The following is an 18,988-nucleotide window of genomic DNA, read 5'->3' as shown; positions in this document are numbered from 1 at the left end:
ACATTTTAAATAGGATAAAAAACCAATGTCATACTTATCAAATCAAAAAGTACAAGCATAATCTTTATTGTTGAAGCAAGAGTCGTTCTCCTAGCTAGTGTCTCTTGTGCGCACTGGTCTTATTGAAAGAATAGCATAGGACAAGATGTATATGCTAAAAGAGGAACTGTTTACAAACTTGTACTAGCTTGCTGGAAGTCCTTTGATATTTCTTCAAAGTACTCACTGAAAATGCCCAACTTTTCATTAGCAGCTAAGGCATTAAGCCCTTGCTCATATTTTACGTGATAGTTCCTGTGGATTAGCTTTAAATATACAAGATTCTGGAATATTCTTTGCAGATTTTCTGTAAGCTCAGACATTTTCTTCTTTGCAAAAACCAGTGAGGAGATCTCTTCTATTTTTGGTTCCTTTAGATACCTTTAACAAAACTAGAATACCAACTAAATTCTCCAGAATTCCTTCTATGCATGTGTTTATGGTTTTTATGCATTCTCTTTTTTCTTGCATGTAAGGGGAGAATGCCTGCATAAAGATAAGTGTAGGCAGATGCGAAGTAGATTACAAAGACACAACATAAAGGGATACAATTAAAAGCATTTGTGGTGTTACCACAGAATAGAAGGAAGCCTGCTATTCAGGTTTGGCCTAAAAAGTAAAGCTTTATTTGTAAAATATACAGCCTGCCTAGCAACATCCATTGCTTAGCTGTCGTCTATACTGTCTTCTGTGTGGGAAAGTTGGTTGAAAATACTCTATCATCTTCCTCTACGCTTGTTCTTTTCTTTTCGGGTTGGCATGAATGTAAAATTCTAAATTCTTAAGCAGTGAACACCCCTGTGTAAGCTCTAAATACTCATTCTCAACTTTGAATATCTTATTTTCTAGTCTACTGATCTCATTCTTTAGTGCACTCCTGTCTTTTATCATTTCTTCTATCTTTTTTATTCTCTTTGAGGCCATTTGTTTCTACTGAGGGGGCTACTCCTGTTAAATATGGTAGAGAGGCACGTGGCAAGGTTTAGCTGAGCAATGGCCAGGAGAATTTGTGGAAAGCCTTCACACCATCGAACAACATCAGCAGTAGACCACTTGATCTCTTTTTGAGGATTAGCCTTTTAGTAAAAAACAATGGAAAGATGCATGCAAATATACATTATATAGTTGCTTTTATGTACAAACACAAAACTAACAGTGCTAAAAGATCAGTAGTTAAAGCTAATCATTTTTTATTTGTTTTTGTTTTCTAAGAAATTTCTAAACTCTATTGCACTAGGCAGCTGGTAGATCGAGTCTTCAAACATATAACTGAAGAATATGTCGTTATATACACTTGTGGCCTGGCCATTCGCCAGCACAAACTTGGGTTTTATTGATCTGCCCTCCATCAGGTAAACAACTAGCTCTGACACATACTTAGAAAACTCATTTTCAGGTGGATTGAAGAGGAATGGGCCGCTGTTAGGATTATCGAAGAGAGATGCAATAGTAGATCCATCACACTTAGATCCAATGTAGAAGAATATGTTAACACCAGTATCAAGGATGTACAGTCCGGCTTGGTCGATGGATCTGAGAGAGAGGGGAAGAGGTGCTACATTCTCAGTCAGAATATTCAAAAGAAGAGGATATATCATAAGATCAACAATCTTACTTTGGTAGTTAGAAAGCATGTACATGTAGTATCCTCGGAAGTCAGCGGGAGTGGATATGTCGGGTCTAAAGGGCACGCTTTTCATAAGGGAGGAGATATAAACTGGGAGATTGTAAAGGGAATCAGGCACTTTTCCATAGTTTGTCTTTATTTCTTTCCATATTTCAGTTAGTTTGTTTTCTAAATTCTCTTTACCTCCTAGCTTTTTTTTGCTTTCATAGTAGAATGATTCAAGACACATACAATGTGCAATGGAATATGCATCGCAGGTTTCATAGAAGGAAACATTGCCAATAGGGATGCAGATATTCATCACTCTTATCAGCTTATTTCCATTCTTAACGACTCTGGCCATGGCTATTTGGATGTACAGGGCTGATTTTACATCGTTGTAGAACTGAATAGTGAAGTTAATGTTATGACAGGGGTTGTAATTCGAATACGACAACAAGTCACTGCCCTTCTGATAGAAATTTCCATAGACGCCTTTCAGAACAATGCCTTCATTTGCTCTGATGCGGCACACCGCTCCGAAGTTAGTCTCTCTATTGAAATAATCCGACAGATCACAGTAGAATTTTGATGTTGAAGATGCATCGCATCCGTCATAGTTAGAGTAATGGAGAATCTGTCCCCCGGTGTACTGGGAAGGAATTTTAATGGAGCTAAGCTCAACGCTACTTCTTGTCATAATGAACAGGTTGCAGCAAATATTCTTCCTTACAAGAGACTCTGCAATATCCTTGTAGCTGCTATTCTTACATATGAGACTGGCAGACGTCTCCACTCTGCTCTCCTCAAAATTGGGTGTTGTAGAAACAAAGCTGAAGAGAGTGGCAGATCTAAACGCCTGGACACATGTCTTCAAGGCAAGAAGATAATTCATATAATTAGACCTCCTAGCTTCAAAATATCTTCCAATTTTATCAAAATTGATATTAAAAAACGAATTTTCGCCTTCCTTTTCAAGTGTAAATAGAATTCTCTCGGTAAGAATTAACGGTACATCACCATTGATAATTGTAAAAGCATGGTTATTATTTAAGATATATACGGACTCACTGTAAAACATAAGCGAAGCCTTGGTTCTCTTATCGTAGTCAATATTCTTTAGAGTCTCTTTAATGCAGTTCAATACACTGGATAGAACATTGAGGCTCATGGCCTCGGCTGAAATGTCAATCAGAAAGCAAAGAATCGGCTGATCTGGAGTGGCAACATTGAAGGAGTCTGGAGCCTCAATCTCGTACGTCTCGTTTAAGAGCTCCTCTCTTAAAAAGTAGGTTTTATTAAAGGTTGAATTAGCTAGTGGATCTGCACTGTTCTCACACGTCTTTCGCTCCTTCATCTGAAAGGGAATGGACACTTCGTTGACAGTATCGCAGAGATTGCACTTCCACTTATATCCAGGATTTATTACTTCGACGAACGGATTTAAATAAGCTTTACACTTGTCACAACGAACGAGGGAGTCTTGAATTATCGGAACGGAAAGACCTTCTTTTTGGAATTCCACGCTGACAAAAAAAGGTATTGCGGAATTTCTGAGCTTTGACTGGTCTTTTGGAATAGAATTGATAGAAGCTCTAAAATATTTGTTTTCCATTTGGGGTCAGAAAAATAGGAATACATCAAAGAAACAGAGAATTTTTAGAGTAAAAAAGTAGCTTGGAAAATTAACTGGAAAGTTTATACTTAACCAAACGATAAACTTATTGAAATTGTCCAGATCAGCTGCTATTTGACATGCTTCTGCACAGGACCTTAAAAAACTAACTAGTCTGTGGACAATTTCATTATAGCCTTGGTTTTGGATGAAAAGACACATGCATTATTTAACTATGGGGTCTTCAATGGGGATAAGTGCAGTACCTCAAATTGAAAGCACTGGTGTAAACCACAGCTAGTCAATGCTGGTCCTATCGGCTATCGTGTCCTTTAAGTAAACTGTATACGATCAAAGGGTTTCGCATCAAATATTTAATTGCCGTTACTTTACATTTGGTATGCTTTATAGATGGCGTTACAGCCAAACTTATCTTGCAATGATTATCAAAAATTTTCTTAGACCTTGCCCAAATGGCTGAAAAGGTGGCTAAGAAGACTTTGTTCATCGACCTGTGCAAGGAATTCGAAAAAATCTCAAATACCACAAAAAGGCTGGAAATCCAGGACATTTTGTCTTCCTTCTTCAAAAAGGTCATTTCAGAGGATTCCCAGAGCCTCTCAAGTGTACTTTATTTGTGCCATGCTTCAATATATCCAGACTACCACAATACAGAACTGGGAATTGGAGAGCACATGATCCAGATGGTAGTTGCCGAGGGAACTGGCCTCACTGTAAAGACAATAAAGCAACGATACATAAAGACTGGGGACCTGGGAGAAATAGCAATGGAAAGTAGAGTAAATCAGCTTTTTATTTCAAAACGACAGCTAACAGTCGTGGAGGTGGTTGATCAGCTGAGAAGAATTTCAAGGGAGACAGGAAGGAACTCTATGAATAGCAAGAAGAACATTATGCTGTCACTGATAAGTGCAAGCTCACCACTGGAGGCCAAATATATGATACGGCTATTTGAATGCCAACTGAAGATAGGGCTGGCTCTGCAAACAGTACTGATATCACTAAGTTTGGCTTTCGGAGAACACGAACACGATGCTATAAAAGAGGCCTATAACAAGCATCCAGACTTTGAACATCTTTCAAAAATGCTGTTGGAGCATGGAGTTGAGAGGCTGCATGAAATGTGCAGCATTGTTCCTGGCATACCTGTCAAGCCAATGCTGGCACAGCCCTCTAAGAATTTGACAACTGCCTTTGCAAAGGTTGAAAATGAAGAGTTTCTATCGGAATTTAAATATGATGGGGAAAGAGTGCAGATCCATCATTTTGACGGAAAGACAAAGGTATTTTCAAGAAACTCGGAGGACTTAACAGAGAAGTATCCAGACATTTCCTCTCTTAAAATAAATGAGAAATCATTTGTTTTGGATGGAGAAGCTGTTGCATATGAAGACGGGGCGATATTGCCATTCCAAACATTGAGTACAAGAAAAAGAAAGAACATAGATAAGATTGAGGTCAATGTGTGCGTTTTTGTCTTTGATTTACTGTTTTATGACTCCCAGGAACTTGTTCACTATCCCTTTAAGACAAGAAGAGACATATTGAAATCAAATTTTAAGGAGATTGATGATAAGCTGCAAATGGCCAACGGAGTCGAGTGTACAAGCATTGAAGATGTCGATTCACACTTCAAAGTTGCCCTCCAAGCCAACTGTGAGGGCGTAATGCTTAAGCTGCTCCAATCCATCTATAAGCCTTCGCATAGAAGTAATAAATGGGTAAAACTAAAGAAAGATTATTTAGATAATCTGGGTGACTCTCTTGATCTTGTTGTTATTGGAGCATTCTATGGAAAAGGAAAGAGAACAGGAAATTTTGGAGGATTCCTACTTGCAGTCTACAACGACGAAACTGATAAGTTTGAAGCATGCTGTAAGATTGGCACAGGCTTTAATGATGAAGCACTTCAGCTGTACTATGATCAGCTGAGCCCATTAATAACAGCAAATCTATCTAGAGTTGTGTACAATGAGAGAAGTGTGAAGCCTGATGTTTGGATAGAGCCAAAATATGTCTGGGAGGTTAAAGCTGCTTCACTGAGCCATAGTCCTATATATTCAGCTGGATCATCGGAAAAGGGCATAAGTCTTAGGTTTCCAAGGTTTATCAAAGAAAGACCCGATAAAAAGCCGGAAGACGCAACAACGAGCAACCAAATAGTGAGGATGTACAATGAAAACAAGAACGCCGAAGAGTCAGAGGATGACTTTAATTGAAGAGCTCCACAGCATCCACTGAACAGTAAATTAGCCCGACAATAGAAAGGTCTATAATAAACAAACATGCTTTGGGCTAAAGTCTAATAATCTGCATTGCATGTTTTCAGTAAATTAGTGACATCTCACAAATTATGCCCTTCATATTGAACTTATGTGCATTTTAGTTTCAAACTGCAGCTTTTTGATCTACAAACACTTTCATTTCCTCACGGAATAGATTGTCCTTGACAAATTTTTCACTAAGCTCAAAATTTTCATAGACAGCTTTTAACTTTTGAATGTCATTGTAGTTATTAAGGCATTTAAGGAACAAAGATTCATGAATGGATGATGAAACGAATGGTGCAAGATATTTGACAAATTCAGCACCAAGATCGCTGGTGAATGTCTCATAGAATATAACGCTGATCGCATTGTTGTTTCCGGAAAGAGATCTTACAAGTGTCTTGACAATCGAGCCAAGAGACTCATCAAAGAGAAGGGAAACAAGCTGAACAGCATTACTCTTCAAACGGATAATGTTTTTATGAAGCAGGTTGAACACAACCAGCATCGCATTCTTGCTAACATCTTTGTCTCTAAGCTTATCAAATATGACCGAGGAATCTAGCGATGTGTTATAAAATATTAAAAAATCATGGAAAGCTGTAACAGCATTATTTCGGACTGCAATGCAGGGGCTGTTCAAAGCATCAAAAACAATGTGCTTGTGCTCATTGAAGAATTCTGAGGATATCAGCATGCATTTGAATAGAGAAGAGTGTGCAATGGACTGAATATCAGAATTGGAACTTTTCAAGGAATCAAGCAAAAGAGGAACGAACTGGTGGAGTATTGAATTCTCAGAATAAAGAACTTCTTTCTCTTTCAAATAAAAGAAGAAATCTGCAATTTCTTCATCAGTCTTGCTTTTGAGCGACTCTTCAAGTTCATCAAACCTCAGGCTAAGTCTTCCACTATTTAAGTGATGGCTCTTATCAAATGACATACTGGAAAGGGAAGCTCTTCTACTTTCCTCCAAACTCTTTCTTTTTTCTCTAATGCTTTCTGTGCTTTTGCCATCCTCCAAGCTTTTTTTGATTGTTGAAGAACGTGCAAGCGAAAGCCTATCGGCGACGCCTTTATCGGACTTTAATGATCTTTCAAGTCTTTCCAACAGATAAAACTGGTTTAGAGCCACCCATCCTACTGCATCAATATTTTCAAAGTGCTTTTTGTCAAGCAGAGGTTCTTCAGTAACTTTCCAATTGTAATTTCAGGATTGCTACTTATGCAGTATATCAGCTCAACGGTATGTTTGATGATGGATCTTTCAAAAAAGACCATTTTAATGACATTCTTAATGCAAAGAGTAAAAACATCACTACTGCAATCGATTCTGTGCTTTAAATTCTTCAAAATACACAGCGTGTTGATATATGTTTCAATATTCATCTTGAGTGCTTCTTCATCCTTTGACTTAAACAGTATCTCAGTTATGTATTGGAATAAATTCAAAGCAGTAGATTCAGAGACACTCTTTTGGGTGTGTCTTAAAATATATACACCTTCGAAAATTCTATGTCCATTGATTACGTTCTTGTAAAGAATCTTTTCGTCAATTTCAAGGCAGCTCAGTATAACCTCAAAGGCCTTATCATTAATAAATTCAAAGAGGATCTCACCTCTATGGGACAGAATATCCTTAAAAACATCTACCACCACTTGCCTGTCCTTTGTAAATACTACTCCAAGGATTTTCTGAATAGCTTCTTTTGCACCCTTCAGTTTTAATAAATACGAAACCTTTATGAATCCAGAAATCTCAACCAAGTCCGTTTTAAGATTGTAATCCAAAAGAGACACAATGAGAGACAGACCCGACTCCATAATGCCAACAAACTCGTCAAAGTCTTCTGCTATTCTTTTCTGAACTTCTGTCATATTCTTTGACATGCTTTCTGTTCTATCAAGATGCTCTCTATCTCGAAATGGATGATTGATTAATATCTGAGAGAGTAAGCTTATGCTTCTTTTCCTAACAATAACAGTCTTGTCCTTCGCACGATCTATAATGTCCTTGATCAGAGTATTTCTTTGGTCTTTAAGTATACATTCTGTTTTGAACAGTTCTCCAATAACACCCAAAGCCTTGCTTCTAACATAAAAGTTTACATCGCAAAGCCTTTCGCTAATGTGATGTGTGAGTTCCCTGATGGCTTCAATATTTTCGTGTTCCTTGAACTTTTGAACGAGTATTTGAAAGATGTCCAAGAGACAGTTTCTCAAATAATGGCTCTCAGATTCAAAAAGAAAGAGGAACGAGTTGTAGTTTACAAAGAACTTTGAGTCGAGGCTAGGAAGAAGTGAGCTGAGGTTCTTGGCAACGGTTGGGTTGTCAATTTTGATGGAGTTTCTGATAAACTCATCAATCATGTTCTCCTTAATTTTAAGAATATCAGAAATAACAGTGTCAGTATCACTCTTATAGAGTAAATTGATGATGTTCGCTACATTAAATTCAAATTTTGACAACACCTCCAGGATTTTGAGTCTGGCAATCTCGTCCCGTTTCTGCGGCAGATTTTCAAGCAGCTGGAAGAGTATTGAAATGGGATTTTGCAAGAGTTTTATGGAGCTCAGAATGTACGGAAGGAATTCAGACAGCTCTGCAGAACTGTCATTTGAAAGACTGGTAATTTTGTTTATTGCAGATGAAAGAAGAAGTTTGAAAAGCTCTTCGTTGTTATTGTTGTCAGACAGAAGAAGAATGATGTCTTTGGCATTTTCTTTTGTAAGCTTGTTGATTGCTTGTGTGTACTCATTGAAGCTTTCAGAAACTTTAGAGCTTTGTAGCCTTTTTAACCATGTTGTGCTCATGGGACTAAGCAGAAACAAATAATTTAAAACTCGAGCAGGGTCGCTAAAATAACATATTATGTCACAAGCCAATTGCAGCCGCGCTGTAAATATAAAATTACACTTTGGAGCTGGTGTGTTTTTTGTTTACTGGTATTTCAGTAGCCAGCCAAACCTATCCCTGGAATGGACCGGCAAGACAGCACTGTTCTTGTAAAAAGAGTTGGATGCAATGTTATTCTATGCACTAAAAACGCATTGAAGATTATCACTTTACGGCCAGTCCAAGACAGCCATCACAAACTTATTCATACATATGAAAGGGACAGCTCATCGTCGTTTAAGACTTTGCGAAGAATTCTGAAAGATCCAAAGAAAGCTTTGAAACTCAGAGGGAGCAAAAAGGTAAATCTTATAATGCTATTGGCAATTAGAGAAAGCAACAATGTTCCTGGTGCTTTCGCGGGTGTTTTTGAGGACATTCTCATTGGTAGATCACAGGACACAAAATTAGGTACAGCTCAAAAGAAAATTCTCAAATTGCTCACTAAGAATTCCAAACTTTTGAAAAAGTTGCTGTACAAGAATCCTAGGGTGTTTTTAGACTTTATCAAAATTTTTAATATTAAAAATCTGAGTGGTTTTGAAAAAGAAATTAAAATCTTGAGAGAAGTCGAGAAGCATGCCAACAAATCCCGTGATCATTATGGCCTGCCTCTCCGACTTCATTGCGACTTCTGTCTAGAAAATACCAACTCGACATTGATATTCTTCGATGAGTACCAGAAGATGATTGATGGGATTAGGAGGAGGAAGCCATATAACAGCCTTATAAAAGAATCCGAGTTTTACCCAGAAATTATGCTCTACAACGATTTTATGCTATCTAAGGTCAACCAAGAATTTTTCGACAGAGAGCTGCTAAATCGGAGCTTTGTTACGGACAATGAAATTTTGGTAAGAAACTATGTTAAGCGACAAGTTCAAAAGAAAAAATAGACTATGCAAAGCGGCAAGCACCAGCTTTCGATTTGAAAATATGCTTATTAATAATTGAACAAGCATCTACAAATGTCATAAACACAGCCTCTCAAGTTTCTCCATCCTAGGATATACGAGCTAAGCAATTAACAGCAGCTCTGCCTTCGATTCTAGTGTGTATTTTTAAAGCGCCTATGTGGTAGCTTAACTCCACAGCTGCAAAGTTAGCAGCGTTCTTGGTTTTATCTGCATTTTAGTTGTAGACATGGCTTGTCTTTATGCGTAAAGAAAATATCCATTTTTATGTTTGATTTATTAACGTTTTTAACAGAATATTCAAGCTTTATGTTAGAAATTTGATCAAATTGGTGCATGCATAATAATGTAAGGAAACTAACTATCTATGGGCTAGCCTTCTGATGGACCAATCGTCTGCTCACATTTAGTCTACTGAAGAGTATATAAGCATCAAGACTTTACATGTGTAAGTCTGGTATGTTTGGCACGTGTCAAGCATGTTAGCAAACCAAGCAATATATCATTTCAGCTGTCAAATTTATATCAGAGCAGTAACATTGTCAGAAGATATATAAAATTTCCAGAACACCCAAGCCATGTTCTTAACACTAAAGACTCCCAGCAATCATCACTGTTCCAAAACACTCTTTTGGTTATTAATTTATCAAGTGATATATTACTATATTCTGTAAAAAATTTAGCCCAGTATGTTGAGAAGTATGATACTACTACTTGTTATTTTTACAAATATATGCTGTACAGAAGATGGCAAGAAAGATAATTGTCTAGAACAAAGTTTGGCTCAGACAAGCAGAGAGTATCAAGAAGTTGAAAGTGATATTACTGAAATAGCTACTTTTGGACCAACTGAAAATGATATGATTAGTTTTAGCTTCATTAGCGACTCTTCCATCAAAATTTACATGTTCTTCTCATTGATTATCTTTGTTATCGGCTTTATGCTTTTTGGTATAAGACAGACTTCCCAAAGCATGTTTTCTCTATAGTTTCGTTTGAAACGAGTCATTAAACTCTGGGAATTTAAATATTATTTTGCATCCTTTTTCATATGTAGCTGTAAAGCTGTTTGTATTTTCAATTTTGAAACAGTTTAAGCAAAAGCATTAGAACTACGATAAACAATGGAAGCCAACATCCAGCAGTTGATAGACAAAGAAAAAGAAGCAGAAGAGAGAATACAGGCCGCTGTTCATGATAAAGAAGAGGCCAAGCGCAGGGCCATACACGATGCAGAGCTCGCATTGAGTATCATTCAATCCGAGCATGATAAAAAGATCAAAAAGATCCAAGAGGATTCAGAAATTTATCTTGAAAGCTTGAGAAAAGAGCTAAATGAAGAGCACGAGATGTATGCAGGTATTTTTAATTCAAAGGATATTGCAGTTGCAGTTTCAGAAATATCAAAGATAGTATCAGGGGAACAGAGAGATCTAAGCAATTAAATAAACATTAAAGACTGATCTGCTTGAGTATATTTATTTAATATTGAAATCTATTGAGTATAAGATGGCATCGGTTCATATGAAATGAAATCCTTCAGCATTCAAAACGCTTATATCTAAAGATTTGGAGAGGCTTTCCTGTGAATCAAAACCAGAAATGTATAGTCTTTTAACACAGGCACTAGCTCTGAACATTTCATTATTTGTATTCACTTTCTCTATCGTAAACATCCATTCGTTTATCGAATTGGTCGGATTTCCCGAGCCTGTTATGAAAAGGAGAAACTTTGAGAGAAAGTGCTGGTCCTTGTTACTTAGCTCCCTCCACAGCCAGATTATCTCTTTGGTAGTTGAGCTGCAATTGACATAGCATACCTTATTTCTGAGTACATCTGTGTTTATTGGATCAAGATGATGGAAAATAAAGGGAAAATCAAACGCACAAAAGAAATCTGGAAGTTTCTTAGATATGCTGGTACTACTGTTTGTTGAGTCTAGTACAAAGTCGAATCCAAATTTAACATGATCATACTGGTTTTGGCGTGGCTTGAACAGGCACTCGCTGATATACTTCGTACTATCGACTGTTCCGATATGTCTTTGGAGCTCAACATCCTGAATGTGTCTTATTGTAAACTTTCTTGAAAGAAGAGATTCATAAAAAAGCAGGGAGAAGTTGCATTGCAGGGTTTCGGAAAGCAGAAATAAAGAGGCTACCGTGGCACCCAAAAGCACGAAATACTTCGCTGTGTCGGAAGAATCATCCTTTAAAATGTCGTCCAAGATCCCAACCTGGTCACTTCTGTTCGTGTAAAAGTAGTCAAATTCGGGGCAGTCGACGTCCGCCTTGACATCGTAAATATCTGAACTTTTATCAACTCTGAGATCAGCTACTAGCTTATTAAAAAGAAGATATAAAAACTCGCGTTTTAAGGCTCCCTGGTCTTCACCCATTTCGTCTAGAAATGCGATCTTGATGTGGTATACACTTTGAATTTTCATTGCGGGTAAAAAGTATGCCAAGGCATTTTCTATCAAACAGGTACGATCGATCAAAATCTTTTCAGAAGCAAAAACATGTCTTTGCGGGATGTTGCTGGCCAAAAATCTGCTTAGTTTTCTAAGAATACAATATTTTCGGATGATAGGGCTGGACTTGATGACAATTTTATTGATAATGTCAACGTAGACAATACTTTGATGCGATTGGAGTTTTAAAAATAATGGAAACTGCTTTTGAAGAGTAAATACATTTTCATAAGAAGTTTCAAGAGTGCTATCCTCAACATAGTAGGCTTGACCCTTGTAAGCTCCAAATGAATCGATTGATGAATCAAGGACAGACCAGGAGCTATGAGTAAGAGTTATAGACAGTTCAATAAAAGTATTATCAAATGAATAAATTAAATTAACTTTTGTTTCTTGAAAATGAATTACTCTGGAAATTGTTCTTCCATTTACAGAAACAGATGCAAGGAAATCAGAATGGCACTTGAAAGTATAAAATAGCTCATTGGTGACAGCTTTAAGTTGTATTTTCTTGTTAGCAATTTGAATTCCAAGTTCGTGCGGTAATATACGCGCTAGACAGCCTGCTCTAGAGACATATATATGATTAATGATTGCATACATCAAGAGAATGGGTGGGATAATGCTACTTTTCATTAAGCAAAATCCAAAAATCACATTGATCAACACTAAAGCTTCTGTGACTGGTCAGAGTTTTAAAAGGAAACCACATACAGAAATGGCATGAGGTTATTGCATTGATATTATGACATGCACAGGCAAAAATAAGTGGCGAGTATTTTGCAAGGTGGTTGGTTTGTTTTTATTGATTGCTTCAAGACCAAGATTCTTTAACCCAAAATTGATTAGTCCATTTCATAAATATAAGAATTCATAGTGTTGCCCCTTTATGAATAGAATCAAAGTTCTGAAGTGGCTGCTGAGTTATCTGTTTGGATATTCATATCTTTCAATAAGATAAAACTAAATAAATTGGCTTAGCATTCATTTCCATCCAACTTCACCAAAAGTTTGTCGTTTGTAATCAATTTTTGTTATAGTACATTTAGAGTTGTAAGTGAATTTCAACAGTAGGGTGATTTATGGGTGGCTCTAACTAGAACAAAGTGCATATATCAGCGTAAATGGTACTATTTGATCCACACAGAACAGCTTACGGATACTTTAGAATATTATATGGAGGCTACATGCTTCGAATGTTCACAGTAATACAAGAATTTAAGGATCTAACAGTAGGTTTCAGCCCTGGCCCCTTTTTGAATTGGAGACACACTCGTAAATTGTTTGTAATCTTCAAATTTTCGATGCCAAGCATATCCCAATGGACAGAAGCCAAAGCTTTGAAATACAGAACACCCAAAATATAAACTACCAAATAGCAACAACAGCACTGACTGGCATGGAAATCTCAACTATCGAGCTGCCTCCAAATATTTCAATTTCTCCAACACTAACACCAAAGACTCGGTTTTTAGTCACATACAAAGCCGTGTTTACAGAGAAGTATATCCAGGCCCTTCTATGGAACATTCCAATTGTACATCCACAGTTTTTATACAATCTGACCCCGAACTACAAGGCTTTGAGATAAAGCCATTTCAGGGAGCTGTGTTTACAACAAGCGGAATTTCAGAAGAAATCTACAACAACTATTTCATACTTTTGGGTGCAAAGTATGAGCCAAACTGCTCAATTTTTACTGATTTTCTTGTCTGTGACAATGAAGATTCAGAAAAATATAAATTTTGCAAAAAGTATGAAATTCCAGTTATCAAGACAAGTCAGGTCTTCAGTGGAAACTACTCTTTGTTTAAGAAGAAAACAAAATACGATGCAAAACAGCTTCGGCCAAAGGCCATGTTCTTTGAAAGAGTATTTTATATTGATCCAAAGCTGCCCAAGCAGCTTTTCAATAAATTAAGAAGAATAATTATCGAAAATGAAGGAACAAGAGTTTCATTGATTAGCGAAGATACAGAGTATGTGATTACCTTCAATTACGATGAATACAGAGAACATTCTTCTAAACTAATCCACTATCAATACATATTTGACTGCTTTGAAAGCAACTCGCTTCTGTACTCAGGTTTTTACCGGTACCATTTTCCTATTTCCAAAGTCGTGCTACAAAATGCAGTGTCTGTGGTCGACAAGGACATGGAAAATGCCAATGAGTACATTTACAAGCTTAAAAGTCTTGGGTCGAATGTTAAAGGCGTCTTGGACTCCCGATGCACACATTACATTACTAAAGATGCAAACCTAAGCAGCTTAAAATCCTTTGTAAACGATCCAAATAGTCAAATGGGCGGACAGAAGGATGATGAGCAAAGATTTCCGTTTCTGGTACTGAGTCCTGATTGGGTTGACCAGTGCTTAATTCTGCTGAAACATACAAAAGAAAGCAAATTCAGTGCAAACAAACTCACACTGAATTTCAGGAGAAGATTGAGCTTCAAAAAGCAGGAAGAAATGGTATTCCAATTTACTGGGCTGCCCTTGTTTTTCAAAGACGAGGCCATCAGAAAATTCAGAAATTTTGGGATCAAATTTGTGGATTCGGATAAGTTTGAGGGATGCACACACTTAATAATGGGGGTCACTTAGCTCCTCAGAGAAGTTCTTTTGTAGTCTGGTTAGCGGCTGCTGGATTCTTACTCCTGATTTCATACAAGACTTTGAAAATCAGGCAAATTTCGACTTTGAAAAGTATGAATGGGTCAGCTCAAAAGACATGTCACACAAAGACAAGAAGACGGCAGACAGTATCAGAAAGTGGAGAACGAAGATTCAGGAAACCAGAAGAAGGCCTTTCCATCGCTGGAATGTCAAATTTTATTGTCCAGAATGTAAGCTAGATAATTATAAAAATTTAATACTGGCAGGAGGTGGGTCAATGGATGACAGTAAGCCATATACCCATGTTTTTGTCGATAAAAACTACAGCGGAGACATCAATGAAGACAAATCAACGAATGCAGATTCAATCTTTTCATATCTTTTTAAATAAAAATACTATTAATAATGGCTGGCAAAGTAATACTTATTGACATAAATTTGAGTGGAGCCTCATTGTCCGCTGCTAAGTTATTACAAGTTTAGATATCCTAAGTAAGACATAGTGATAAGCATTTGGCTTTAAAATCGTCTGCTCTGCATTTCAGCATGTCTGCCACCACTCAAGGAATATACAACAATATAATCTCAGCCACCAAGGATATACTATCGTTGGCATCCTGCAGTAAGCTGGTTTCAGTATATTTTCTGTACAGTGAATGTGTACGTATCTCGCTTGTTTTTTATTATTCCTCTTTTAAAGTTTTAAAAATTTTGGCCCATGCTTAAGCGTTGCCAAGAAGCTTGTGTTTCCTGGTGTCAAGATTGGCATGACAATACTTCTCCAAATCTACTATTTGGAGGCATATTTATATTCAATTGCTGTTTTGAGTTTTTCCGTTACTTGGCGTAAGATATGTTTTTATTCCACAAAAGACAACTGCTATATATTTCCAAGCGATTGTTCTGTTAACTAAGGTGATTCAACTATTTTTATTATTTTCAACCGATTATAGCCCTCTTCTATTTATTCTATTACTTAGCCTAAAAATGGAACGAAAAATTTTAGTAATCGGCTGTGGCGGTCTTGGATGTGAATTGGCAAAGCTATTGGCCATGGACCCTTCAAACAAGCTAACATTCGTCGATGACGACACCATTGATTCCACAAATCTGAACAGGCAATTTCTCTTTACAAGGACGGATATTGGAAAAAGTAAGGCACAAGTTCTACGTGAAAAGATAAAGACAGGAAAACGAGCAGAATACATATTTGGAAAAATAAACCAGTTCAGAAAGCTTGAATTTTACAAACAGTTCGACATAGTCTACAACTGTCTCGATAATGACGAAACCAGATCATTCGTAAATCAGAGATGCCATGCAGCAGGTGTGCAAATGGTAGATGGTGGATCTGCTGGCTGGCTGGGCCAGTCATTCTATAATGGAAAAGAGTGCTTTGATTGTCTTCCAAAACGAAGAGAAAAGGTATATCCGGTGTGCACTATCAGACAAAGGCCAAAAAACTTCGAACATTGTCTGGTTTGGGCCAGAACAGTTGTTGAGGGGAAAAATAAGGAGTTTCTACATGAAGAAATACAAGCATATAATGCAATTGAGTCAAGCAATGAAGACCTGGCCAAAGAGGTAACACCAGAGGACGAGGCTAAAGATGAAAGCATTGTCAATATTAGCTCAAGTGAAGAGATAGTTTTGGAAGACGAGCAGGAAAATTCATCAACTAATTTACAATCTGAACATATTAAAAAAGTAAAGATCAGCGAGGATAAGTTTAGGTTTCCTAGTATGCATATAAATTTATATGAAAGATTGGAGGATGAGACTGAGAATTCCGCCGCTTTAATCTATGACATAGCAGTCATCAGAGCAAGAAGATTCTCAATAAAACGCATGTCTTTTATTGATTCGCAAACCTTCCTTAACAGGATCGTCCCCTCTATCTGCACAACAAACTCCATCATTGCATCCCTAATGCTTCTTTCTGCAAGGCAGGAGAGAAACTTTTATCTTGTTCAGGGCTCATTATGCATTTTAAGACGGAACTAAATGAGAAAAACAAGGATTGTCTGGTGTGTTCTTTGCCAACATATTTGGTGTATTATCTTGAACATTCTACGGTTTCTGATTTTCTCAGACTTTTCAAAGCCGAATCCCTGATTTCTGAATCTAGTTTTTTTGATAAAAACAACAGCCAAAGCCTATCAGGTTTTGATGGAGAGTTTTTAATGGCAATTAGAAATGGAACAAAGAACAGTGTGTATTTTGAGCAAAGCGACGTTTTCATGATCAAGCGAATTAAATAGGCAGAAAGGATGCAAATTTATGTATTGGCTGGGTCGAGCCAGGCTTGCATTGATTTATTTACAGACCGTTAGTTTCTGAATCTTGAATCAACCCACAAAATGTTTGATGACCATGAGAAGCAGTACGGGGAAGGCAGATATCAAACAGAATTCAACACAAGAAAGTTCATACAAATTGATCCCAGGGTGGATATAAGCATTTCTGAAACTGCTGCTCCGTCTCCGCGCAAGACAAGACCACTAAATCCAAGCGAATTGAAAAAACTAACGAAATCACTCAAAGAAGAGCCATCAATATATGAGTTTCATCCAGAACTAAGAGAGAAAGAACAGAAGCTGTACACAAAAAACATAGAGTTTGATGTTGACTATGCCCCGATTCCTTTCTTGAAGACACAGCCTATGGAGCATCAATTTTACGGAATCTCGTGGATGAAAAGTAGAGAATGCCACAAAAATCAAGAATGTTCTGGGGGCGGAGTTCTGGCTGATGAAATGGGACTAGGCAAAACCCTGCAGATGATCGGATTGATGCTTAGAGATAAGCCAGGCGAATTGAATCTTGTAATCGTCCCTTCAGTTGCACTTCCACAGTGGGTTTCTGAAATTGAAAAGCATGCGCCTGGCGCATTCAATATTGTTATTCATCACGGCAGAACAAAAGTTTGCGAGGGCAGCAATGCAGTTCATATAGATCAGACCAGATTCAATATAATTTTAACGACATACGGAACGGTTGAAAGTCTATATAGAAAAAAGAACAGTAGGCTACATTCTCTAAAATTTACTAGGGTAGTCTTAGACGAGGCGCATACAATTAAAGATAATAAAAGCAGCACATCAAAGGCAATTAGTATGCTACAATCTAAGTATAGATGGGGATTAACTGGCACACCTGTCCAGAATAGAGTCAATGATCTTCTATCGCTAATAAAGTTTCTGAGGATAGATCCGCAATCGTATTATTTTTGTAAAAAGTGCGCTTGTAAAAGTCTAGTGTGGCTGAGAAATGACGAGAAAGAAGATACTGGTCATTACGGTCGATGTGTCTGTGGCCACTTTTCTACCAGCCATTTTTCATGGTGGAATCGGCGAATAGCCAATCCTATTAGAGAGCTCGGATATACCGACCGAAATGAGGAGCTATTTACCAGATTACAACACATTACCAAGCAGTTCATTTTAAGGAGAACCAAGACAGAATTAGAAAAGAGCCTTGGCTTGCCCTCAAAAGTAGTTATTGTGAAAAGATGTCTGTTTAGCCCACAGGAACTGGAGTTTTACACTAGCTTGTATAGTGATACAAAATCAAAATTTAACTCGTATGCAATCAAAGGACAGGTTCTAAACAACTATGCTCACATATTTGAGCTGTTGCAAAAAATGCGCATGGCAGTAAACCATCCGTACTTGACGTACAAGAATTCTGGCTTGATGGAAAATGCGCCAATATGCGGATATTGCAATGCAGAAGCTGAAGATCCAGTGCGGTCAAAGTGCAATCATGTGTTTTGCAGAGGAGAAGCGGAAGTTTTTCTCCTGCACACCAACAAATGTCCTGTCTGTCATGTTCCAATAACCATAGATCTATCAGCAGAAGAAAATATTAAAACTCAAAATCTCATTGCGATCGATAGCTGGCAGTCGTCCACAAAGATAGAAACATTAATAGAAATGCTTAGTTCAATGAGGAGTGAAGGGAGGATGCCAAAAAGCATTGTGTTTTCTCAGTTTGTTAATTTTCTTGAAATACTGAGGTGGAGACTGGAGAGGGCAGGGTTTAGATGCGTAAAGATCTATGGATCTATGACTATATCCCAGAGAAAAGCAGCAATTGCCGAGTTCAACTCAAATTCAGAGATAACCGTCTTTCTTATTTCTCTTAAGGCGGGTGGCATAGCCCTTAACCTGACAGAGGCAGAGAATGTCTTTATTATGGATCTATGGTGGAATCCGGCAGTTGAGGAGCAGGCCATGGACAGAATTCACAGAATAGGGCAGCATAGATCTATACGAATATACAGAATAATCATTGAAGATTCGATAGAATCCAGGGTGCTACTTCTCCAAAAGAAGAAAAAGGCGCTCTTTGAAACTACAGTTGATAACAACATGGATGCACTTCAAAGACTAACCGAAGAAGATCTTCAGTTTTTATTTTGCTAAGATGTGCATTGGCAGTGTCCAATGAGCAGTATTAAAGTAACGTATCAAGCAATGTTCTTACTAATATAAGATGCAGAGACTTGTTTTAAAATGAATTTTGGCTTTTAAAC

At 37.4% G+C, this 18,988-nt stretch overlaps 11 protein-coding genes across 11 annotated transcripts; 6 read left to right on the top strand and 5 right to left on the bottom strand.

Annotated features, from left to right (window-relative positions):
* Positions 1 to 768: 768 nt before the first annotated feature.
* VICG_01368 (uncharacterized protein) lies at positions 769 to 963 on the bottom strand (the record flags this gene model as incomplete). The annotated part of the gene is made up of 1 exon (XM_007604752.1): positions 769 to 963. The coding sequence occupies one exon, from the start codon at positions 961 to 963 to the stop codon at positions 769 to 771; it is 195 nt and encodes a 64-aa protein (XP_007604814.1).
* Positions 964 to 1,229: 266 nt separating this feature from the next.
* Positions 1,230 to 3,260, bottom strand: VICG_01367 (uncharacterized protein; the record flags this gene model as incomplete). The annotated part of the gene is made up of 1 exon (XM_007604751.1): positions 1,230 to 3,260. The coding sequence occupies one exon, from the start codon at positions 3,258 to 3,260 to the stop codon at positions 1,230 to 1,232; it is 2,031 nt and encodes a 676-aa protein (XP_007604813.1).
* A 473-nt stretch (positions 3,261 to 3,733) lies between these two features.
* Positions 3,734 to 5,500, top strand: VICG_01366 (DNA ligase I, ATP-dependent (dnl1); the record flags this gene model as incomplete). The annotated part of the gene is made up of 1 exon (XM_007604750.1): positions 3,734 to 5,500. The coding sequence occupies one exon, from the start codon at positions 3,734 to 3,736 to the stop codon at positions 5,498 to 5,500; it is 1,767 nt and encodes a 588-aa protein (XP_007604812.1).
* A 169-nt stretch (positions 5,501 to 5,669) lies between these two features.
* VICG_01365 (uncharacterized protein) lies at positions 5,670 to 6,683 on the bottom strand (the record flags this gene model as incomplete). The annotated part of the gene is made up of 1 exon (XM_007604749.1): positions 5,670 to 6,683. A coding segment is annotated over one exon (1,014 nt), but the record flags the coding sequence as incomplete, so codon positions are not given.
* A 5-nt stretch (positions 6,684 to 6,688) lies between these two features.
* Positions 6,689 to 8,362, bottom strand: VICG_01364 (uncharacterized protein; the record flags this gene model as incomplete). The annotated part of the gene is made up of 1 exon (XM_007604748.1): positions 6,689 to 8,362. The coding sequence occupies one exon, from the start codon at positions 8,360 to 8,362 to the stop codon at positions 6,689 to 6,691; it is 1,674 nt and encodes a 557-aa protein (XP_007604810.1).
* Positions 8,363 to 8,527: 165 nt separating this feature from the next.
* VICG_01363 (uncharacterized protein) lies at positions 8,528 to 9,340 on the top strand (the record flags this gene model as incomplete). The annotated part of the gene is made up of 1 exon (XM_007604747.1): positions 8,528 to 9,340. The coding sequence occupies one exon, from the start codon at positions 8,528 to 8,530 to the stop codon at positions 9,338 to 9,340; it is 813 nt and encodes a 270-aa protein (XP_007604809.1).
* Positions 9,341 to 10,482: 1,142 nt separating this feature from the next.
* Positions 10,483 to 10,803, top strand: VICG_01362 (uncharacterized protein; the record flags this gene model as incomplete). The annotated part of the gene is made up of 1 exon (XM_007604746.1): positions 10,483 to 10,803. One exon carries the CDS (start codon positions 10,483 to 10,485, stop codon positions 10,801 to 10,803), a length of 321 nt encoding a protein of 106 aa, XP_007604808.1.
* A 75-nt stretch (positions 10,804 to 10,878) lies between these two features.
* VICG_01361 (uncharacterized protein) lies at positions 10,879 to 12,468 on the bottom strand (the record flags this gene model as incomplete). Its single annotated transcript, XM_007604745.1, has 1 exon — positions 10,879 to 12,468. The coding sequence occupies one exon, from the start codon at positions 12,466 to 12,468 to the stop codon at positions 10,879 to 10,881; it is 1,590 nt and encodes a 529-aa protein (XP_007604807.1).
* An 885-nt stretch (positions 12,469 to 13,353) lies between these two features.
* Positions 13,354 to 14,439, top strand: VICG_01360 (uncharacterized protein; the record flags this gene model as incomplete). Its single annotated transcript, XM_007604744.1, has 1 exon — positions 13,354 to 14,439. The coding sequence occupies one exon, from the start codon at positions 13,354 to 13,356 to the stop codon at positions 14,437 to 14,439; it is 1,086 nt and encodes a 361-aa protein (XP_007604806.1).
* Positions 14,440 to 15,438: 999 nt separating this feature from the next.
* On the top strand, positions 15,439 to 16,455 carry VICG_01359 (uncharacterized protein; the record flags this gene model as incomplete). The annotated part of the gene is made up of 1 exon (XM_007604743.1): positions 15,439 to 16,455. One exon carries the CDS (start codon positions 15,439 to 15,441, stop codon positions 16,453 to 16,455), a length of 1,017 nt encoding a protein of 338 aa, XP_007604805.1.
* A 356-nt stretch (positions 16,456 to 16,811) lies between these two features.
* Positions 16,812 to 18,878, top strand: VICG_01358 (uncharacterized protein; the record flags this gene model as incomplete). Its single annotated transcript, XM_007604742.1, has 1 exon — positions 16,812 to 18,878. The coding sequence occupies one exon, from the start codon at positions 16,812 to 16,814 to the stop codon at positions 18,876 to 18,878; it is 2,067 nt and encodes a 688-aa protein (XP_007604804.1).
* Between the last annotated feature and the right edge of the window lie 110 nt (positions 18,879 to 18,988).

Source organism: Vittaforma corneae (genome assembly GCF_000231115.1).
Source record: "Vittaforma corneae ATCC 50505 unplaced genomic scaffold supercont1.12, whole genome shotgun sequence".
NCBI classification, from domain to species: domain Eukaryota; kingdom Fungi; phylum Microsporidia; family Nosematidae; genus Vittaforma; species Vittaforma corneae.
The sequence above is the reverse complement of the archived record's forward strand: the minus strand, read 5'-3'. Positions and strand labels throughout refer to the sequence as shown.